This window comes from Sphaeramia orbicularis, chromosome 4, assembly GCF_902148855.1.
Source record: "Sphaeramia orbicularis chromosome 4, fSphaOr1.1, whole genome shotgun sequence".
NCBI classification, from domain to species: Eukaryota; Metazoa; Chordata; class Actinopteri; order Kurtiformes; family Apogonidae; genus Sphaeramia; species Sphaeramia orbicularis.
The window spans coordinates 2,994,465-3,019,279 of NC_043960.1; the positions used below are offsets into that span (position 1 = coordinate 2,994,465).

Genomic DNA, 24,815 nt, shown 5'->3' on the forward strand with positions numbered 1-24,815 from the left:
TCTTATCAATCCGACATTGACAAAAATGAAAACGAAGGGAATTTTATCCATAATTTCTATATGTTCTAGTTAGTTTTGTAAGCACACAATACAGTTTCAGTTAGTTATCTTTTTTTTTTCCTTTAATTATAGTTTTTATTTATTTCAGTTAACGAAAATGTTCTTTCAATTCTAGTTTTCGTCATTTTGTTAGTTTTCATTAACGATAATAACCTTGGAGCAGAGCTGTTTTGAAGTCTGTTCTCTGAGTGACAGGAGGCCAGTGCAGAGACCTGAGCACAGGACTGATACGGTCGTACTTCCTGGTTCTAGTCAGGACCCAAGCAGCATTTTTTACATTTGGGTAAAATGTAAAAAAAAAACAAACAAACAAAAAAAAAAAAATCAAATGCTATGATTTGTGGACCCCTAGATTTCTAACCTGATTTTTAGCTTTTAATATAAGAGATTCCAGGTGAGTGCTGACACTTTGTCTTGGGTTTTTGTGAGCCAAAGATGATGACTTCAGTCTCGTCTGAGTCTGAATCCTAATCTGAAACAGGGCAGAACTGAACTCTTACATGCACAAGCATCTGGAGCCTCCACTCTTCCATAAGTGGGTCAAAATAACCCGGGTTAAAATCAGTGTTTTTATGCCACTTCTGTTATTTTGCCATGTTAAAAACAATCATCTGTATATATTTTGGTCCACAAAAAATGATTTCATGTTTGAAGTATTTTTTATTTTTTAAAACACTTTTAACAATTTTAAAAAGTTTTTTTTTTTTTTTATAATTTTTGAAAATTTTAAAAGCAAAGTATATAATAGGCTATATTGTATATAACAGCAATAGAACAATGTCATCATCTATTTAGTGAGAGAGTGAGTGAGTGTATGCTTAGTGTCTTATTCTTAATCCTCAGACTATACAGCAGGGGTGTCAAACATGCGGCCTAGGGGCCAAATGCGGCCCGCCAAAGGTTCCAATCTGGCCCCTGGGATGAATTAGCAAAGTGCAAAAATTCCACAGTCAAGGCTGTGGAATTTATTTTAGTTCAGGTTCCACATAAAAATCTCACATTATGCCTATAAATAATGACAACTTCAAATGTTTGTCTTGGTTTTAGTGCAAAAAATAACATTAAATTATGAAAATATTTACATTTACAACCTATCCTGTAACAATAAAACATGAGCAACCTGAACAAATATGAACAACCTCAAATGTACAAAGAAAATTAAGCACAATTATAACTCTTCTCTGCCTGTTACTAAGTGTTTAGTGTCTTTGTAGATCTGATCTATAATGCACATGTAGAAATGATAAGTTGAGGCAGAATATTGTTAAAATTGCACTTATTTTTCTCAAGAAATTTATGTTTTTTTTAGGTTATTCACATCTTTTTTGTTTGGATAGTTTATAAAAGTAAGTATTTTCATAATTTAATGTGGGTTTTTTTGCACTAAAACAAAGACAGAAATTTGCAGTTGTCATTATTTATAGGTTATTATGTTATTATTTCACTGCAGGTCAAATCAGGCTGAATGTGGAACTTAAACTAAAATGAGCTTGATACCCCTGCTATACAGGCTTATTCAAAAAGAATTAACCCATTTCATGACGCATTGCTTCAGTTCTCAAGCATCATCATGGAATGAGTCAGTGACCATTTGAAAGAGGAGTTTTCTAAGTTTTGAATGGCTGCCTTAAACATCGAATAACAACAGCGATCAGCTCAGTGCAATCGTAATATGCTGATACGCGTCTGGGAGGAGTTCTCTTATGGCACTGATGTCGTCGGAGCTGCAGGTGGTGGACACACTGAACACTTGTAAGACCGGAAGTAAAAGTTTATTGTAGGGATGTAATGATATGAAAATTTCACATCACGGTTATTGTGACCAAAATTATCACAGTTATTATTATCGCAGTATTGTTGAAATTGTGCTCAAAATGTTCAAAAAGTACTAATACACACACTGAAAGAATTTAACCAAGTTGTATTTTGAAAAAAAACCCCAAAAAAACAAAAACAATAATTGGCACAATGTACCTTCTGTTGGCAGAAACATTCAAATATATTCAAATATTCAAATGGTCTGAGCCTATTTTGGCCTGTTTTTCAGTCCTTTTGATTTGGCCTTTATATACTATATAAACAAATGTTTCCTATACCCATGTTTGGGATCTGTTTTTTCAGCACAACTTCATCTATATCATCTGCCTGTTATTTATTCACTTTAACCTACTATAAAAACATAAAAGGACAAAAAACACACAAAAAAATATAAAATCTGATTTGAAAAATGTATATATTTTGTTGCATAAATAACACACAGATGCTTAACGAACCTTTTCAAAGACTTTAAAAGTGAATATTGGCTTCCAAATATTAGGTATAGAAAATTAAAATTGTAATAAATTAAAACTATACTCAAATATTTGACATAAAAGCAGATCTTTACAGAGGCGTTTTCTCCAGAAAAGTGCCATAATCAAACACGGTTGTCATGATAATTAGAATATAAACGGTAATACTAACCGTCTGCAATTTTACCGTGGTTTATCGTCATACCGGTTATTGTTACATCCCTAGTTGATTGTGAGTAGAATACTTGTGACTTGGCTGGAGTTCTCTGTTGCTTTTCCTCATTAAAATATTGCATAATGACATGGGTTCATGCTTTTTGAATAACCCTGTTTGGTGGAACTGTGTCGTCACGTGTTGTTGTGGTGCTGAGGTTGTGTTGCTGTGATCCTTCATTGCCTCGACAACTGGAGCGTAAGGTCCAGCTCATTCCAGCTCTGTCACCGAGTTGTGGTATTTCACAGCCTCAAATAAGTTTTATTTGGCAAATCCAATGAGCGTTTGTTCAGTTTGTTGTCTGTTCTGCTGCTCAAACACACAATGCAAAATATCAACACAGCTGAGGTTTGGGCTCCTCTAACCTCACAGCTGGTTATGGCTCTGATCTGAAGTCACATGATGGTTTTTATATTTTGCTCTAGATCCTGTGTATCTGTTGTTGTTCTTTCCGTATTTCCCCTGAACCCCTCGTGCTGCAGCGTGTGTTTTACTGTTAATTGTTCTCTGCAGTCCCGGAGCTGAGTGCCCGAGGTGTGATTCAGCAGGTATTTCCTCTCCACGAGCAGAGAATCCTCAGTCAGCTGATGAAGTCTTGGGTCCAGGCTGTTTGTGAAAAACAGCCTTTAGGTGAGAACAGTCAAACACGCATGTGGAAACACACACTGATCCACAGCTCTGGGAAAAATTAAGAGACCATCACAATTTCCTGTGAAATCAGCATGTGTGCATGTACGACAGCCGTTCCATTCCTGTGTCTGTTCAGTTCCAACACAAACTCACCTTATTCTACTGAATAAACACCTGATCCATGTCTTACTTAAGAAGGAGAAGTATAAAAACCACAACTGTGTCCATCAGTATCTTCTTACAATAGGCAAAAACAGTGCTATTAGTACCGCAAAAGTAATTGGAATAAAAAAAAATAACTATTAAAAAGTACTGGACTTCTGCTCTGACAATGCTCCCACACTCTGAGGACTGGTTCTTCTGTCAGGTCAGTGCTCCTGGCCTCAGCTAGGTCAATAAAGGTGTGGATGATGGACCACCAGATGAAGACCCTGTCATGGCCAGTCCAATCCGCAGACCTGAACCCATTTTGAAAACTTCTGGTGAAGATGGATGATCTAAAGCAGGGCTGTCAAACTCATTTTGGTTCAGTTCCATATTCAGCCCAATTTGATCTGCAGCGGGCCAGACCAGGAAAAGAATGACTTAATAACATAGAAATAAGGACAAATCCAAGTTTTTCTTTTTGTTTTAGTATAAAAAAACCCAATTAAATTAGGAAAATATTTACATTTTACAAAAAAGATGTGAAAAGCCTGAAAAACCTGAAATTTCATTTGAAAAATTTGTGCAATTTTAACAATATTATGCCTGGACTTATTATTTGTACATGTACATTAAACAGTGTTCCATAAACATTTGGTAACAGGCAGACTATTGTTAAAATTTTAGAGTTTGGAACTAAAATTTGAACAATTTCTACAATATTCCATCTCTTATTATTAACACAACTCCAGATCACAGTGATCACAGATAAATGCACCAAACATTTAGGAACAGGCAGAATATTGTTCAAATTGCACATTTGGGGTTGTTCATCTTTGTTTTTACCTCCGCCAGGAGGTATTGTGATCACTTTGCTTTGTATGGGTGTGTTTGTTTGTTTGTTTGTTTGTTTGTTTGTTTGTTTGTTTGTTTGTTAGCAAGATAGCTCAAAAAGTTATGGACAGATTTTCATGAAATTTTCAGGAAATGTTGAAACTGGCACAAGGAAGAAATGATTAAATTTTGGGGGGGACAGATCTGCCTTGGTGGAGGTCTGCGCTCTCCGAGTGCTTTTCTAGTTATTTTTTATTTCAATACCAACTAAGATAATCAGAAAATTTAAAAAAAAAAGGGTAGCATATCTTGCCAGTGTCTTGTGCCAGTATCAACATTTCCTGAAAATTTCGTGAAAATCCATCCATAACTTTTTAAGTTATCTTGCTGACAAACAAACAAACAAACAAACAAACAAACAAACAAACTCACACAGGAGACAGATCTGTCCTGCTGGAGGTCTGCGCTCTTCAAGTGCTTTTCTTGTTTTTAAGTATTTATTTGCATTTTATTGTGAAAGAATAGTTTTGTAAATGTAAATATTTTCACAGTGTAATGCTATTTTTTTCACTTAAATTTTTTCCACATAATTTTTCACAAAGAAAATTTGTGGTTGTCATTATTTCTGGGTTATTGTGTTGTTATTTTTACTGGAGATCACAGTCGTCTGTATGTGGAACCTGAACCTAAAGGATTTGGACAACCTTGAGGTTAATTTTGGCACTTTCATCCTGTGGGCCAGAATGGACCCTTTGGCGGGTTGGTTTTGGCCCCCGGGCCGCATGTTTGACTCCTGTGGTCTAAAGCCATGGAACATGTGTGAGCTTCTTGAATTTGTGTGGCAGGAGCTGCATAAAGTCATCCAACAGCGATGGAGGAGAACCAAGACACCTGAAAGCTGTCACTGAAAGTCAGGGTTATTCCACCAAATACTGATGTCTGAACTTTTACCAAGTTACAACGTTAGTGTTGTGTTGTTTCAAAATGAATATGAACTGGTTTTCTTTGGAATATCTGAGGTCTGAAAACACTGTGTATTTTTGTTATTTTGACCATGTGTGGTGTTCTGCAGATACATGCTCAAAATAACAATATTTGTATTTGGAATTTGGGAGAAATGTTGTCGGTAGTTTAGAGAATAAAACAAAACTGTTCATTTGACTGAAACACATACCTATAAATGATACAATCAGAGAAAGTGATAATTTTAGTGGTCTCTTTATTTTTTCCAGAGCTGTACATGTATCGGCTGTAGTTTTGGCTCATTTTTAAAATAGAATTTCTTTGATTTCCTGACTTTTGTCTGTCATTTTAATACACATTGTCTCATCTTTTCTTATGTGTTCTCATTTGTATGCATCTGTGTTTTTTCTAGACGATATCTGTGATTACTTCGGTGTTAAGATCGCCATGTATTTCGCCTGGTTGGGCTTCTACACCACTTCTATGTTATATCCTGCTGTCATAGGCTTTGTGCTGTGGATGCTCACCGAGTCAGATCAGGTGAGGACGGAACTCGTCACCGTCTAAAACCACTTTTATCATTAACAGAAGTTCTGTTGTCTGATGCACAATAAGGGTTCACTAATTATTTCATCTGATATTCAACATGTTTGCAGTTGTTATTGTTTTTCATTTCAATACCAACTGAGGTCATCAGAAAATTAAATTAAATGTAAAAAAGTAGCATATGGCAAGGCGAGTTTATGTGTATCGCACATTTCAGCAGCGATGTAGTTCAAGGTGCTTCACACAGGAAATACAACAGGGAAAAAGAAACACATTTAAAACATTATAAAAGAAACATGTAAAAGGTGATTAAAAACAGCAAGAAAACAGCACAGAAAACCCACAGATAAAAACACACACATGTTAAAGTCAGAGCTGCAGTGCAGAGTTTCAAAGAGAAAATAGAATTTAAAAAGTCCAAATCCTTTAGTCAGCGGCAGCAGTGAACAGGTGAGTCTGGAACCAGAACCAGGACCCAGTGAACAGGTGAGTCTGGAACCAGAACCAGAACCCAGTGAACAGGTGAGTCTGGAACCAGAACCAGGACCCAGTGAACAGGTGAGTCTGGAACCAGAACCAGAACCCAGTGAACAGGTGAGTCTGGAACCAGAACCAGGACCCAGTGAACAGGTGAGTCTGGAACCAGAACCAGAACCCAGTGAACAGGTGAGTCTGGAACCAGAACCCAGTGAACAGGTGAGTCTGGAACCAGAACCACAACCCAGTGAACAGGTGAGTCTGGAACCAGAACCAGGACCCAGTGAACAGGTGAGTCTGGAACCTGGACTGATCAGAACTCAGACTCAGATCTCAGACCTGAGATTTTCTGGTCGTTTGTTCCAGATCTACGGAGCATAGGAACTGAACGCTGATTCTCCAGGTTTAGTTCTGACTTTTGGAACCCAGAGCAGACCTGCACCAGACCACCTGAGTGGTCTGGAGGGTTCAGACTGGACTAGAAGGTCTCTGATGGATTTTGGGCCTAAACCATTCAGTGCTTTATATGAAGCAAGAGAATTTGAAAATCTGTTCTGAGAGAGACAGGGACCAGTGTAGACCTGAGAACTGGACTGATGTGGTCCAGTGTAGAGACCTGAGAACTGGACTGATGTGGTCCAGTGTAGAGACCTGAGAACTGGACTGATGTGCAGAGCAGATCCTGTTCCAGTCGTCAACTCCACTAAAGATAAATGCATGGACTAGTTTTTCCAGGTCCTGCTGTGACATCGGTCCTTTAATCCTAGAAATGTTCTTGATATTTTGAGTCAAATTCCTTTACATTTTATTTGGTTTACATCTCACAAAGTCTGTGCTCATGCATTTGGACAATGATCCTTAGTTTTGCCGCGTTTCCACTGTGTGGTATCAGCTCGACTCGACTCGACTCGGCCTTTTTGTGTTTCCATTACGCAAAAGGACCTGGAATCTGGTACCTGATACTAGTTTTTTGGTATCACCTCCACCAAGGTTCCAGGACTGGGGACCAGATACTAAAACGTGACGTGTAAACACTGCAGACCACTGATTGGTCAGACAGTTTTCTCTGTGACCCGCTGTTTTACAAAAAACAGATGCGTTAGTGGACAGTAAATATAGCGGTAGGTTAATCCACATGATACCAGCCCAAAACTCCACCATGGTCGGTCCAGGAGATTCAGTCTTAGGTGGCCGATGTAAAAATTCAGACGAGACAACGAGCGAGTTTATCAGCAGCTCTCTGAACAGACGACACGGAAGTAACGTGCCGCATCGCTATGACGACCAGGTACTGTAAAGTCAGTAGTATCCTGGAATGGAAACGGTCTGCAGGAATACTGAGTCGAGCCGAGCTGGTTCCACGTAGCAGAAATGTGGCATTAGTCTGTTTTAACCAGTGTGTGTGTGTGTGTGTGTGGGGGGGGGTATTGTGAACAGTTGTAAAGTCTGGGGCTGGGGCTGGGGGGGGGGCATTGCTGAAGGAGCTCCTCAGGCCTCTACAGTCTGATGCAGGGGGTGGGAGGATATGACGGTAGGACTGAATATGACTGTTGTACGTTCTAGTCTGAATCTAACGGGTGTTGTGTTGATGTTCGTGTTTTCCAGACGAGCCGTGACATCTGCTGTGTGGTGTTTGCACTGTTCAACGTGGTGTGGGCCACCTTGTTTCTGGAGAGGTGGAAGCGGAGGGGGGCCGAGCTGGCGTACAAGTGGGGAACGCTGGATTCTCCCGCCGAATCCCTGGAGGAACCGCGGCCTCAGTTCCGGGTGAGAACATGTGAATTTCCGAATCCTTCCGTCCTCTTCTCCTCTTCTCTTCTCTCCTCCTTCGTAGCTCCTCTAATTCACACCTGTGTCTTTGTCTGTGGGCAGGGGGTGAAGCGCTGCAGCCCCATAACAGGATGTGAGGAGTTCTACTACCCCCCCTGGAGGAGGCGTGTGTTCAGGTGGCTGGTCAGCCTCCCCATCTGTATCCTCTGCCTCTGTTTCGTCTTCCTGGTCATGCTCATCTGCTTTGAGCTGCAGGTCAGTCAGCTGTCAGCCTCCGTTCAGCCTCCGTCCTTGTGTTACTGCATTACTCCAGTGTTGGTTTCCCTGCACTGGCTACCGGTAACCTACAGAATTGATTTTAAGATACTACTCCTCACGTATAAAGCTCTAAATGGAACCGGACCAAGTTACATTGCAAACTCACTGATCAGTTATGTACAAACTAGAACACTGAGGTCATCAAACGCAGGTTTACTAGCGACTCCCAGAAATATTACAAAGAAAATGGGGGACGCAGCCTTTACTAACTATGCACCAAAGTTACGGAATACAATTCCAAAAGACATTAGAGAAGCCAGTTCACTGAATATATTTAAAACCAAATTAAAAACATTTTTATTCTCATTAGCCTTTGAAAGGAGATAAAAATGGGGTCACAATTCAGGAACCAGGAATGTGCGGTTTTTATTTTTATTTTGTTTTATTGTATTTCTGTTTTTATTTTTTATTTTATTGTATTTCAAATTTCATCTTATTTCTTGCACTTCAAAAATTCTATGCATAATCAAATATTTTAATGTGCGCTGTTTTTATATTTATTTTTATTTTATTGTATTTCTAATCAAATGTTAATGTATTTTAATATTGTATTTTTTCAATCAATGTGAAGCACTTTGGGCTACAATTTCTGTTTGAAAGGTGCTATACAAATAAAGTTTATTATTATTATTATTATTATTATCTTTATTATTATTATTATCGTTATTATTATTATTGTGTTAGAGCTGCAGTAGAACACATTCTGATGGACATGTGTTTATCAGCTCCTAGTTTAACACAGAATTTATGTACTTGTATTTACACCAGTACAGGGGTTCCCAAAGTGGGTATGCATACCCCCAGGGGTACTTAGAAGAAGCCCAGGGGGTACTTGAAATTTTTTTGGAAAAGTATATTAAATAAGTCATCGTGTACTGAATACAAAATAAATAATGAGAATTAAAGCTGAAATATAAAACACAATAAATACATTCATATAATAATTTTATTGTCAATCATCTTGTTTAAGCTTTGGTAACATTTTAAGAATATTTCTATTTTATATTATTCAAAATGAGTTTATGTGAGTAGCTAAGGAATTATTTTTTGTTGATGAAAGATTCATTTACTAATTACATTTACCTTTATGCATTTGGCAGACGCTTTTTTCCAAAGTGACTTGCAGGGGATAAAACTAAATAAAAGAATAAAATACAAGAATAGATTACAATTAACTGTATAATTAAAAACAGTGTCGTACAGAAGAATAAAAAAGCAAAATGGTAGACTAAAATACAAGAATAGATTAAAAGGACATAAAAACAGCTGTACAATTAAAAACAGTGAAATTAAAATACCAAGTAAAACAACAGAATAAACATAATGATACATTTAAAATGTGCTAGGATTAATTAATGACCAATTTATTTATATTTCTTATCAATGAAAAAGGACACGTTTCAGTTTGCACTTTTCAATGCACACAAAAATTACTTTAAAAAATGTGTTAATTTTTATATATTACAGTTAAATATATGTTGTTTGTTTACAAGGTTTTGAAAATATAAACAGACACCTTTGGCACAGGAAGAAATTTTGCCAAATTTTTTTTCAATCAAAAATGCTAAAGTGAGAGTTGGAGGTACTAAAAAGTGTATTTCAGGGGGTACTCCACTGTAAAAAGTTTGAGAACCACTGCACTAGTACAACACCTCACCTAGGTTTTATTTTATCGTTTGTTTCCTAATTTTGATACTAGATGCATATGTTTAAAATATCACTTACCTATCTACATGATCACTGATGCAGCTCCATCCAAATAACCACAAGCACAACTTGTACATCACGTCACAGCATGTACAATTTAATAGTTTGCAATAAAAAAATCTCAAACACACACAATCAGATTATTATCATTCAATCTATCATATTAATCAGTCTTTTTATGTCATCATTAAACCTGAGATATTTTGCTTTAAACATAATGTGGACTGACTGTCACACCTTTGACTGATTCTCCTTAAAACTAACCCTTCAAAAAATAATAAGTTTTAAGTCAATTGAGGCTAAACTGCAGTTGAAAAACCAAATAAATACAAGAAAAATTCCCAAGTATTGTAAGCTTGGTGTTGCTGTTTTTTCTTAGTTTTGATGGTTAACCCTTTCATGCATGACTTATGAGAACCTTAGACAGGATTTTTCTTGAGTGTTTTTATCCCCCCTTAGGCATGAAAAAACAATGTGATTGATTTTTTTTTCATGGAGTTACAAAAATGTCCATGCATTTAATTTTTGAAGTAAAGATATGTGTGTTTAAAACCCGATATCAGAAAGTACAGATGAGGATTAGGGCCACTGGAAAAAAATACAATGAACTAGGGTCCAATATGTATTTCTTATTATTATTATTATGAGAAAAAAAGTCAGAATTTTGAAATTAAAGTCAGAATTCTGAGAAAAAAGTCAGAATTCGGAGAAAAAAGTTAGAATTCTGAGATTAACGTCAGAATTCTGACTTTAAACTCAGAATTGACAAGGCTGACTTTAATTCTGCATTAAAGTCAGAATTCTGAGTTTAAATTCAGAATTCTGGGAAAGAAAAAAAAAAAGTCCGAATTTGGAGTTCAAAGTCAGAATTCTGACTTTTTTTCTCAGAATAATAATTAAAAAAACATATACTACACCTTTTTTATTTTCCAGTGGCCCTAATCCTCTCCCGTAAGAAAGTGATATGAACACAATGAATAAAAACATTTTTAATGCAGCTAATCTGATGTTTTCTCACATTTTAACATATTCTTATGCTAGTTATTACTCATTTCATGGAGATAACATGCAAAAAAAATCTTTGTGTCTAACAAAAAACAAGTGGTTTCCACTCAAACATGTTAGTGCTGATCATTTTTATCTAGAACAGCAAAGTGACAGTAATGGTCTGAATGTCAGTGTATTATTATGGGATGGTGCATAATCGTCCACTGTGGATGATATGGAACTAAACCAACAAAACCCATGAATAAACAAGAGAACAGCTGGAGAAGAACTGACCACTGGAGTGACCACTGTGCATGAAAGGGTTAAATATCTGTATCGTTTCTCTGCAGGAGTTTGTGATGGGGATCAAGGAAATGCCTCGGCTAGCTCGCTTCATCCCCAAAATCATGCTAGCTATCACTGTGACTGCATGTGACGAGGTGTACAGGAAAATAGCCTGCTGGCTCAACGACATGGGTAAGACTTCAAACCTCCACAGACAAACCAATCTAAATAAATGAATATCGTAAAAGACTCAGCGGAGATGCACAGGGCTCCTGTAAAAATCATATAATGGTCGTTCATTGTGCAGTATACAGCGTGACGTTGTTTAACACTGGTTCATTATATGATTTATGATGTTTCCACAGAAAACTATAGACTCCAGAGTGCCTATGAGAAAAATCTCATCATCAAAATGGTTCTTGTAAGTGTTTTTTATAACATAATATATAAAAAGTATGAAATTGCAGTTGTCGAAATTGATGTTGACGCGTCTTAACACCTGGTATTTCTTATTCTCTTGCAGTTTCAGTTTGTAAATTCTTATCTCAGCCTTTTTTACATCGGATTCTACCTCAAAGACATGGAGCGTCTGAAAGAGGTAATAAGGAAACACTCAGATCCATGCTCTATGTCGGTGTGTCTCTTCAAAGTTCATTTGCTTTCATTGTAATTGTTTCCATCTTCCATCCGCTTTGCATCGTCTTACCCATGAACCCATCCATCCATCCATCCATCCACCCATCCACCCATTTGTCCATCTGTGGAAGATGTTGCTGGTGTTGTCTCTGTTGCGGAGCCTCCAGAGGCAGGTCCGGGTCAATGTGCTGCCTTTCCTCAAGATCAAGGTCCAGGTGTTTGTGGTCTCTGTTCCCTGGTTCTTCAGTGCTTTACTCAGGTCTAAAGTACGACCCTCGTTCGTCTTCTTTATCGAAAGGAAATCAAACATCAGCTTCTGAAGCCATTCCTTGCATGGCCTGTGTGTACTGTGTCATGAAATCCGTGATAACACTGGCTTGTGACTTCATTATCTCTACCTGTTGGGAAAACTTTCATCTTTGGTGATTTTCATAGGTTTGTTTTATTAATGTATTATAAATCAGACCTGAATAATTAGAATCAGACTGTTTTTTTCTGTTTTTGTAAAGACCTTTATTTAATTCAAATGAGATTTACATAGTATAACTAAATATACCCCTTATACACACCTACCTCATATATATACACATTTATATTGCATACAAACACACATATGAATCTGAATACACGCACACATATAACACTGGGTTACAAAAAAATGTTTTTTGCAAGTTGTCTAGGTTTTTTCAGCTGAATTGGGACCATTTTGCACCGCTAAATCCAAAAATGACATCTGTTTTTCTCAATCAGGTCAGGTTTTTTTGCTAATTTGATTTTGAAAAATTTGATCTTCTCACAAAATATAATAATTAATACCAAAATAAGATTGGTAAGCACACTTTATGAAACTTGTGACTTGATTCCTGTTAGGTACAATGGTGTATTCACCGCAGATGTAGCAGAATACGTCAGGCTTATTTTTGCCAGATCTTCTAGTCGAAGCCATTTCATTCACCTGTAATATTAAAAAAAACATTAATCATAAATTGGCAAAAGTCAAATCTTCAGAACTCGTTTATTGCAAGAAATATGAAAGAATGTTGTATCATATGATGTGAAAATGCCCATAAATGTAAACAGAAATGTTCAAAAGCCAATATGTAGCATAGTTCAGAAAGTTGACCTGATTGAGCAAAATGAATGTGATTTTTGGATTCAGCACCAAAATGATCCTAAATCAGCTCAAAAAACTGAAACAATACATTTGTTGTTGACCAGTGTTATTAACTGGAAAAGTCCTAGCTGGTTTGATGCGATCTTTTCCTCCAGGAGTCCGTACATGACTGAGTGATTGTTAACGGAGCATCTCAAGTCGATGTTTTTCCAAAAAGTCCCAACAGCATGGGCTCAGTAACAGCCAATCAGGACGCGTTCAGGACTGGTTTCCCTCCGCCTGTCACTCTGTGGTTCCTCTACCTCCGTATATGAGGACACTATTTGTGTAATATTTCCACTCTCTTTGCTCTGGGGAGGGAAAATCAGTGTGGGGGCTTTGAAGCAGCTTTCATTTTTCAGTGCGGCTTGTGTGAATTGTTTCGCTGATACTAATCTCAGCACTTGTACCTTCATGTCTCTGCATCTGCCTGTCAGTATGTGTTACCCTCTCAGCTCAGTGTCACCTCATTGAACCTGTCAGAATCTGTTCACATCACCTGCCTTCAGAGCTTTTCCAACGTTTGAGTTCAAACAGAACCGTTTCCACAAATATTTGTCACATCATCCAGTTCCTATACAACTCCATTTATATTACACCTCAGTAATAACGGGGTAATAGAAGGAAAGGATGGGAATAATTGTGTAATAATGTGCTAATACAGGACAGAAAGACAGGAGTGACCTTTGACCTCTGCATGTGAGTAAAGTCGATCTGTAAGGTTTTAATTTTTCTAGTAATAATAAATAGAGTCATGGAAACAATTATTAGACCATCAGAAGTCTTTAAAAACAATGGTTCTGCAATCCAGTCCTAACTCCTGTGTGTGTCATGTGACTAAGACAGACAGAAAAGAAAACATGGAATGAATTAAAGCACTGTTTTTGTCAGTATAATGCAATAGATACTGATGGAAGAACTGAAGTGATTTTGGTTTTTGTCAAGAAAACATGAAAAATGGCTAGATATCAACATGGATTTGTTGTTGTTAATAATCTCCCCTGACAAAGGAATATTCATTATCATCACATCATCACTGAATGAACACAGACTAAAACATACAAATTTATGGAAAAAAAAAAAAAAAAAAAAAAAAAAAAAAAAAAAAAAAAATATATATATATATATATATATATATATATATATATATATATATATATATATATATATATATATATAACACAACAGACAAATAGATGAAAAGACATTTTATTTGTCGATACTGATGTTTGTTGATATATTGGAGCAAACAACAAATAAAAAATATCACTAGTAAACAATGACCTGGGAAACATACAGACTTTGAATATGTTGCAACAAATGAACAGGACGCATTTTGGATTTTTGTTGCGCAAGAGAAGAATTAGTCGTTCACACCCAATTTATGGTTTTGGCATTTTTCACATGAGTTAAAAAAGCAAAAACTAAAGGTTAAACCAAACAGTTAATCTATTTAAATGAGGTATTTCCCATCCCACACTTTTAATATAGAGTATACATTTGTGGAAAAAATTCTTAGACCATCAAAAGTCGTCAAAAACAATGGTCATATAATCAAGTCCTAACTCCTGCATGTGTCATGTGACTAAAACAGACAGAAAAGAAAACATGGAATGAATAAAAGCACTGTTTTTGTCAGTACAATGCCATAGATATTGATGGAAGGACTGAAGTGATTTTGGTTTTTATCCAGAAAACATGTTAAATGGATAGATATCAGCTCTGAAATTAAACTACTATGAGCTCTTTTTGTTGTTATCATTATATGTGTCCAAACAAATGTACCTTTAGTTGGACCAGGTATTAAAATGAACAAGAAATTGAAGTTGAATTACAGTAAAGGTTATTCTTTCCATCCTTTAAATTCCCATGGTTCTGTCTATCCAATTATTTATTGTCGGTTCTTCTTGTGTCATCCATTGTTTAGTTATTGCTTTTTTTCCTGCAGCTAGTAATATGTTGAATAAGTATCTATTTATGTTTTTGACCTCTGGAGAAATGTATCCCAAATATATGGTTTTGAATTATTATTATTATTATTATTTTTTTAATCTTTATTTAACCAGGAAAAAGCTCATTCATCATCATCATCATCATCATCTTTATTTCCAGACTCGGGAGTCTGTTTAAAAACAAATAAGCAACAAATAAAATAAAATAAAACACAGGTTAAAAACACACACAAAATATCAATAATATTATAAAAAACAGCTGTACCGGTGTCACCACAAGGATGACTGGTATCGCATTGAACTATGACTGGGATTTGTCAAAACTCATAATGATGGAATTCTGAGAATCGTTCAGTCGACACATACATTTGTACATTAAGTTTCTCTTAAGAGCCTGAGAAGTGTTAACTCCTGCATTGCAAAATAATTCACTTGCACTCATCTATCGAAGTTTTTTAAACAGTATTCTCATGGAAACATTAATGCAACTTTGAGCTTTTGAGATTACAAATGTCTTTTTCAAGAGTGTTCTGGCCAAGACCGCAGCAGCAGCAGAAGGTCCACAAAATGGAATTCACAGCCATACATCCAAAATAAAAATATATATAAACACAATGAAAGTCAGTACTAAAAACAAACTTAAAACTGATTAGAACATACATGTAAAATGTCACCATTAGGTAGAAATCAAAAGGCAGAACAGTATTAAGAATCATTTTGATGTTTTATGTATTTCCTTCCAATATCGGGTTTCACAGTTTTACTAAAAAATAAATAAATAAATAAAAAATAACGCTGACCACTGCAAAAGACATTCCATAACAAACAATAAAACATTTGTAAATGTATCTGAATAGAGGGTCTGCACGTGACGTCACCGCTAGCGGAAGTCACCGCGGTTCCGCCCACTGAGTGTCAGACAGAGGCAGATGAGTGACAGCTTTGTCTTGAATACTGCGAAAACTTTAGAACAACCTAAAAAATGGGGCAGAGCTGTTGTGCCATTGATCGCACAAATAGGTTCAAAAGCACTGGGAGCTATCGTTTTAGCGGCGACCTAAAGCCACAGACAGAAGAAGCAGATGGATCGCTGACATTCAGAGAAAGAACTGGAATCCACACAACCAAACCTGGATTTGTGTCAGCTAACGTTAGTTTATGCTGTGTTCTTGCGTAAAATCATCCCTTAAATTCCATCTGGTTTTGGCTAACGTTCCTTCTTAGGAAAGCTCTTCATGTTAGCATCTGTCATTTAGTTCTAGATTTCAGAACTGATTCGTTTGTGTCTTCAGTTGTGTGATTATGAACCTTGTGCTCTACATGATTTGTAAACTAGCTTAAACTGAGGCTAACCTAGTTTTCCAGATCAGGGTCTACTGTAGCACACAGCTGTTGGATCTGTGTTGGATCCAGTATTTGATGTGAACTCTCCTTAAATCTCCACAGTACCAGTAGATCATCCACTCACTTGGGTCAGTACTAAGGGTTCAACTCCAGTAAATCAGTAGTGAACTGTGAGCACTACTGCTGGGCCTTTACCGCCCAAATCACCGCCAACAAAATCCGTCTGCACTGACACAAAACCTCCAAAACAATAGTATGTTGAATGAAAGCACTCACCAGCTGGAATCCTCTAATGAACCAGGACCAGGATGGACACAACTCTGGGTCTGTTGGATGCTTTAGGATTTCCCCGGCGTTGAACTCAGGTTCATGTAAATGTCAGGATAGGTGATTTCTGTCCCAGATCAGTGTTGGTAGAACACTGGTTGTTTGGTAGCTTGGATGGATCCATGTCCAGTCCAGCTGTCTTTAATTTCATGTTATATTCCACAGTTTTCCCGCTCTGGCTGGAGTTACTGCTGTACTCCGCCATGTTGAGCCGGTTTGTTTTTGCCGCTCAGTCTGACTGAGAGGGGCGTGGCCTGGGGGGAAGCGACGTCACGTGCATTCCCTCTATAGACTGTTGCATTATGTTGTTCCCAATCAAGACAATTAAGTAAGATGAGATAACACATACTTTATTTATCCCTCAAATGGGAAATTCAAATGAAGACGAGACATCAAATACAATAGAAAGATAAAAATAAAATAAAAAATGTAAAATGAAAAAGCTAAAACTTTTACTTCTGTTGGTGTCAGGAGGGAATAGTTTTTATTCTGTGTGGAAACGAAGGCAGAGAAGCATAAAAAAAACAGCGCTGGTTCTTTAAGTGTCTGAAATGAAAACCATCTGGTGTTGTCAGCCTCTTCCTGACTCCGACTCATCTGAGCTGACTGTTCCGGCAGGTAGCACCGGGACAACGCCAGCTACTTTCCTGCGTTTTCCAGGGCCTCCGTCACTGCCTGAAATAACACTCAGTCCTCGTCCTCGTCAGGAATGCTTTGTGGTTTTTGTTTGCATTGTGTGGCGGAGCTCGCAGCTGCAGAATATTATGCATCAGCTTTATATGACTTTGAACCAATTATGTTTGATATTAAAGCCACTAAGGAAGAGTAAGCTTCATGATGACGCAGTATTTGAAAGTATATATCCTCTGGGTGTATATGAAAGGCATGGAAGCGTGGTCAGTGTGGGAGAAAAGTGGTCCAGTTTATTACAGCTGGGGTTATTTTTTCATAAGTTTGGATGTAATTTTCTTTCAGGGGGGATATTACTATTTTATTTTATTTTTTTTTTTAAATTGATTTTCCATTTTAATGAACATACGATCATAAATACAACAATATACACTGGAAAAAAGTCTAAATCTTCCCAAGTGTATTTTTCTCATTTCTAGTCCAAATATCTCATCACACTTAAAATAAGACAGAATCACCTAAAGAGGAACTTTTCAATGTGATATAAGAACTGATTTTTCGGCAATAGTTCTTGAAAATCTTATTTCAAGAAATCTTACCAAGGTAATTTTCACTTGTTCCATTGGCAGATTTTTTTGCTTGAATTAAGCAAAAAAAAATGTTGAATTAAGCAAAAAAAATATAAATGCCAGTGGAACAAGTGAAGATAAACAGCAAAAGAAAAATTTAAAAAACAATTTTTATGAAAGTAACACCTTTTTGCAGGAGAGGATAGAAGCCACAAAAAGACCTTCTGTAAATACCTCCACGGAAATAAACAATTACACAGGGAAAGAAAAAAAAAAAAGAATTAGAAATACGATATAACTGAGATAATATTTTAAAGTAAAATAATAAAAATACAAATCAAATGAAATAAAGCCTTACATTTTTTTGTAAATTAGAGTCTTTTTCAGATGCTTTTTAAATAATGATAAAGAAGATGTTGATTGAAGTTCAGGTCATAGATTTTATATAAAACAAAAGGAAAGTGCAGAAAAGATGCTCCCCTCCGGCACAAACCACCGCCCCTGGGGTTTCCTGCCTTGTCGTGAGCACAGTTCACTTCTTGGACCCCCGGGGACTCAATCCCAGAAGCCCACCCGGTTGTTAACAGCTCCTCTGCAAACAGCGGGTTGACCCTTCTGTCCCGGGTCTGAAAAACCTCGACTCCTGAAAAACCTTGTTGTCCCTGCACAAACGGTGAAACCCTGGCAGCGGCCCAAACTTCCTGCTAGCACCTTTAAACCTGGTACACCACACACTTTGAAACCTGAGTGGTGGGCTCCACTCCGGCACAAACCACCGCCCCTGCGGTTTCCTGCCTCGTCTTGAGCACAATTTGCTACTTGGACCCCCGGGGACTCAAAGAATCCCAGAAGCTCAACCGGTTGTTAACAGCTTTGACTGGTGAATCAGTGTTGTAGAAGATGACAATTATGTGATATGAGACCCCTAAAGATCTAGGAATATATTTGTGGTGAATTTTCCTCTGTATCCAACCTTTCTTAAGTGATTTGTCACCGTTTATTGTAATATCATCCTCTGCATTTTGCACTTTTCTGGGAAAATCTGTTGTTTTCTTCTGAGATTTTGATCAAAGCTAAAAGAGTAAATCAAAAGGTTATAGAATCTGGACACAGAAACGGAAGAAAAAGTGAGTTTTTGAGAAAAGTATATCATTAGCTGAACATAAATACAGGTGTCTACAACCGCTGTCATTGATTCAACTCCATGGGTTTTACTGGCGAAGATGACGGTGTTTCCATGGTAACTACAGAGCCTCTGAACGTCCAAATGGGTCATATCTGATGACCATGAAAAGATGACCAACTGTATTTTACACCAATTATTTACATGGATTGATAAGATTAGTGGTTTAACAGGTATTGAACAGTTTAAATCAGTAGATGTTTTGGTGTCCAGTGGCTGTTTGGGTCTTCATGGGTTAATCCCATATATCTCAGATGCATGGGGTGTCCAGGGCCTTTTTTCCACCACTGTACCAGTTAGAACCCGACTGATTAATCAGGCCAATTATCGCGTATCACCGATTAATCAACATCGGCCAATATGTAACTGATTTATGAACTTTTTTGCTGCGGAGATTCTGTCGCTTGCTGCTCCTGTGTGTGTGTGTGTGTGTGTGTGTGTGTTGGTCAGAGAGTTAGAGGAACAGTAAAGTGTGTCAGTTTCACTTTCACTTCTGCTCGCACAATCATGCTATCACCCCCACACACATGCGAACACGAAAAAATCACGGAATCACGGACTGCTACTATAGCCCCCCCCCACTCCAAGAAGGATGGATAATCTCCACCCCCACCCACCCCCATTTTATGAACTATTTACCCCACACACACACACACACACACACACACACACACCCATGTCCGTGCATTTCCTGTCTGTCTCACAGTTTCATTCTGCAGACACACCTGGGTATTAATAGTGTAGGGGAGACTGGGGACAGTTGTAACTCTTGCAATTGCTCCAATCAGGAACAACTTAGGACTCACCTAATTCACTCTGCACATGCTCGGTTTTCTCAGTGTTCTGATTTCATATATCGGCCAATATATCACTTTTCGGCCGATATAATGGATAGCGGCTTTTTTTTTTTGACCCCAGTATCAGTATCAGCCCCAAAAATCCCATATCGTTTGGGCTGTAGTACTAGTATTTCATCTGCCCTCATTCCTGCTGCTGCTGGTCTTCTCACCTCCGTCCATGCATCTCTAACAGAAGCCTTTTGCATCTTCAGGCTCATATTGTTTATTCCTGTTTTCACTGCCTGTCGCAGCATCGCGTTAATCCCTTCATTCCTTCTTCCTGTGTCTCCGTCAGATGCTGGCCACTCTGCTCATCATCCGCCAGTTCCTTCAGAATGTGAAGGAAGTGCTGCAGCCTTACCTGTATGAGCGCCACAAACTGGGAGAACTGACTCTGCGAGCGGTGTGGGACCTGCTGCTGTCGGTGCTGCTCAAATACGCCCGGTTAGCGGCTGGAAAAGCCCAGGTCTCACCCACCGACCAGACCATGCCAGGACCCGGACTGAGGGGCACCAGGCCGGGGGTGGGCCAGGCCGAACGAAGGTCTGAACTCTGAGTGAAAAAAAAAAAAAAATACAGAATTAAATACACACTCAAGTAAAAATGTATTTATGTATTTAAACTTTCTTGTACTAGGTAGGTCAGTTGAAAACCAGTTCTTATTTCCAAAGATGACCTGGCAAAGAGGCAGCACAGTAGGCAGATAAAACAGAACAAACTAAAGAAAACAAAAAAACCCTCACATAACAAGCCATAAAAATGCTAAAAGAGAGTATTATTTACAGTGATATAATTTTAAGAAGAGTAGTTATTAGCAGTAAGAATTAGGGCTGGGTAAAAGATTGATTTGATTGATTTTGGATCGATTTCTTTTTAATTTTGCATAATCGATTAACAGTGGATGAGATCGATTTTTCACAGCAGGACCGCAAGTAAATGACCCAGAAACCGCCAACGCAGAAGCACATCCGGCTCCGTCACACGAGCCCCTCGTGGCGACGGTTCTGACGCTGGAGGAACGCAGAGGAAGGGTGGGGAAAACCCCCCAAATGTAATAGGCCAATTATGTAATATCTGGCCAACAATGTATACTCAGTGCCAATGAAAACCCAACACTTGAAGATTCTTCTATTTTTTTAAATCGATGAGGATTTTTATTCCATAAGCTCTTTGGAATTAATCATAGGCCATTTCTGTACAGTAAAAATAAAAAATCACATCCAAATTTGTTGACAAAAAATAAGGATAAAGAAAGAAACTCAAGGACCCCCAAAACCAAAAGTCTCAAAGCGGTCCTGGAGGTGCTGCAGCTCAGTGTAGCGGTCCTGCTGTGGCGTGGTCACAGGTGCTGGTCCAGGGTCAGGTCTGTCTGCAGCTGAGCCAGTTTCTTCATGCCTCTGTTGCATCCTGACTATGGTGGACACATTGCATCCAAAACTGCGCACCACCTGCCGAGCAGAGATTCCAGCCTCCAGGAGCCCCATAGCATGGCATCTGTGGTCAGGTGTCAGTCTGGGCATCGCTGAGTTATTACCTCCGCCAAGGAGGTTCTGTTTTTGCCAGGGTTTGTTTGTTTGTCTGTCTGTTAGTGTGCAACATAACTCAAAAATTTATGGACAGATTTTGATGAAATTTTCAGGGTTTGTTGGAAATGGGATAAGGGAGAAATGATTAAATTTTGGTGGTGATCGGGGTTGGGGGGGCCCACAGGGGGGCCCATTTCCAACAAACCCTGAAAATTTCATCAAAATCTGTCCATAACTTTTTGAGTTATGTTGCACACTAACGGACAGACAAACAAACAAACAAACAAACCCTGGCAAAAACATTACCTCCTTGGCGTGGGGGGGGGCCCACAGGGGGGGCCACTGATCAGCCTTGGCGGAGGTCTGCGCTCTCCGAGTGCTTCTAGTTGCAAATGATTTTGGTGCTTTTCAGCTTGTCTTTATATCCAGAACATGACCACTCCTGAACTGACCACAGCTCCTTAAGTTGAGCAGTTCATTGCTGAGCAATGACAAAAACAAGTCTTATGAATGCAGACAAGTTCATTCAAGCGTGACAATAGCTCAACCCGTCTCAGGTTGTTAAGAAATTGTCTGGGATCATCTTATACAGGTGAAACTGAAACATATTGATGCAGCTCAGGAACAATAAAACACATTCAAGTGTTGCGTTTTCATTGGCACTGAGTATAATAAAAGTCCTGAACCCATAACGTAATAGCGTTTGGCCAATAACGTTATAACTAGGGCTGTGTATTGACAAGAATCTGGCCATACGATACAAATCACAAAACTAGGATCACGATACGATATACCATGATACTGTGTTACGTCCCGGCCTAGGGTTTCACCAGGGCGAACATAATGTGCTCTACTTTTGTCGCCTCCCAGCTCCCAAGCACACACGTCAGTCACAAACTGAAGTTCACAGTATTTATTATTTTTCTCAGCAACTAGAGAAGGGTTAGGGGAGGGCATGGCTAAAACAACAAAAAATATCTTCTTCAAAGTTCAAACTAACTTACTTAATCCAAAATAAATGCACAAAATAAAATACAGAACACTAACCTAAACTCCCTAAGCAAAAACAGGAGAAAAGGTGAAACAAAAAGGCCGACCTCCCCTACCAGAAAAAGGATCAATTTACAAAAACTCTATTTACAACTATATACAGACGAAGTATCACACGAAAGCATGAAGACTGACGACCACACACAGGAACACACGGTTGGAAACTGGCAGGAGGCAAGAGAGAGAGAACGGCTGGAACCAGGGCCGTCTTTAAAGGGGCCGGGCAGTCACACTCCACCAATCAGCAGCTTCGTACAAAAAACTAGACAGACACAAAAAGGGCACAGCACACCTACAGGACGGGAGAGAACACACACACTAAACAGAAAACATATATACATATAAACAAATTAGGACCCAGGGTCATAACAACTGTTAAAAAGGCAAGTTTTTTGTTTGTTTCTTTTTTTTTTAATGATTATTTCCTTGAAGAATTGAATTACACCAGAAATCTGCACAAATACTAAACACATATTTATTTGATCAGAACAGGATCTAATGTTAATATCACTAAATGTTCCCGTGTTCAAACTGAAATTCTGTTTTACAGACATTACAGTTTCAGATCCTGTTCAAATGTTCAGATTCTGTTAGTTCAGAACTAACATCAGAACAGTATTTTTATGCGATCCCAACAAAGGAACTAACATTATTTAATGAAAGAGTGTTAAATAATAATAAATAAAATATAAACCAAAAAGATAATCAAAAAAAACAAAAATGAACTTCCACAAAATCTGCATTTGAATAAATACCTAAAAATATCAGTACAGTACTTTTTAATATCGATACAGTATTGTGAAATGGAATATCACAATATATTGCAGAACCGATATTTTCTTACACCCCTAATTATAATTTATTGGCTGGTTATTACGTTATTGGCCTGGTAAAAAAAAAAAAAAATCTTTGCAAATGCAATAACTGAGCCAATAACGTAATAAGTTATAACGTTATCGGCCAAAAACTATTACGTTATCAGTTCAGGACTTTTATCACGTTATTGGCCAGATATTACATTATTGGGTGATTACATTTTAAAAATAGCAAATTTATTACGTTATTGGACGTTATTACATTATTGGCTTCTACAGACGCAGAGAATATATATGTTGTAAATGTCAACACAGACTGACTGCTGAGGCAAAAATAGGTAGAAACGGTTGATTTATTAGATTTATATGTGTTCCGTTCTCAGTCAAATCATTAAATTTTATAAAAAGACAAACTGAGATCAGAACAGAGGTGCTTTTATCAGCTGTGCTGGTGTCTGTGCAGTGATGACTCATGCCAGATGGACTTTAATAACCATCAAAACAGCACCATGAGCAGCTATTACACATGTTTGGTCTGACGTCTCCTGTTCGCTCTGCTCAGGGAAAAGAAGTGCTTGAATGGGGGATGCGGCGTCCCTGATGAGGAGGAGGGAGGAGAGAGGGACGAGGCCGACAGCGGGAGGTTCAGCGAAGGAGAGACGGAGGAGGAAAGTCTGATCGACTGTGGTTTGAAGCTGAGGAAAGTCAGCTTCATAGAGAAGGTAACGTTTAGGTCACGCAGAAAATCTAACGCACAAACAACCGTGGAAGAAAATAAGACAGTAATACAAATATTCAGACCTTATTAAAAACCTCCAGGATACGATCCAGGAGAAGGCGGATGATTGCAAACTGTCAAAAAAAACAAACAAAAAAAAACTAGTGGAGCCATAAAGTCATAACTAACAGGAAAATGAAAGACAGTGGAGAAAGTACGATCGGACATTAAAGGGGTTATATGTAGAATTAACATGACCTTTGTATTCTCAAGGGTTTTTCTGAACCGGGGAACAGCGGCGCTGCGCCCTCATACTTTTGGCTAGCGCCCCCTTACCAAAATTTCCAACATTATTACACTTCTAACAGAAGAATAAGTTACTCTTCGATTGGTTGTAGGGGTGAAATGATTCCTCGAGTAATTCGAGTACCTCGATTACAAAAAATGATCGAGGAATATTCTCTGCCTCAAAGAATCACTTGTTTAATTGTAAAGTTCAGAGCACGGCATTTTGCACGGACTATTTAATGTGTCACAACATGCCTACGTCACTCATGCAAAGGAAGATGACAGAGGACGCGGAAGTGTTCAGATGAAGCAGCGGGAAGATAGAAGAGACGAGCATAGACAGACGAGTGAATACAGCAATGATGACGAAAGACAAAAAAAACACAATAACAAAGACAGAAAATGTCGTTAGTGTGGAAGCATTTCAGACTGAACAGCAGGTGAACACTGTAACATGGATCTGATGTAACACGGCCCTTCCATAAAACAACAGCACATCTGTGATGGAGCATCTGCTCCTAAAACACCCAGAATGGAGCAGAAGACCCACGTTAAAATA

The 24,815-nt window shown here is 38.1% G+C and overlaps 1 protein-coding gene across 2 annotated transcripts in view; it reads left to right on the top strand.

Moving 5' to 3' along the window:
* Nucleotides 1-24,815, top strand: part of ano8b (anoctamin 8b) — a 131,417-nt gene that overhangs the window by 82,655 nt on the left and 23,947 nt on the right. Inside the window, exons 6-15 of one of the 2 annotated variants that reach the window (XM_030132953.1) lie at nt 3,079-3,195; nt 5,549-5,676; nt 7,765-7,926; nt 8,032-8,184; nt 11,292-11,418; nt 11,592-11,647; nt 11,750-11,824; nt 11,994-12,128; nt 20,155-20,402; nt 23,813-23,972. In XM_030132953.1, the coding sequence (XP_029988813.1) occupies nt 3,079-3,195; nt 5,549-5,676; nt 7,765-7,926; nt 8,032-8,184; nt 11,292-11,418; nt 11,592-11,647; nt 11,750-11,824; nt 11,994-12,128; nt 20,155-20,402; nt 23,813-23,972 (1,361 nt within the window). The remainder of the gene's footprint in view (nt 1-3,078; nt 3,196-5,548; nt 5,677-7,764; nt 7,927-8,031; nt 8,185-11,291; nt 11,419-11,591; nt 11,648-11,749; nt 11,825-11,993; nt 12,129-20,154; nt 20,403-23,812; nt 23,973-24,815) is intronic. The other variant, XM_030132955.1, reaches the window with a different exon arrangement.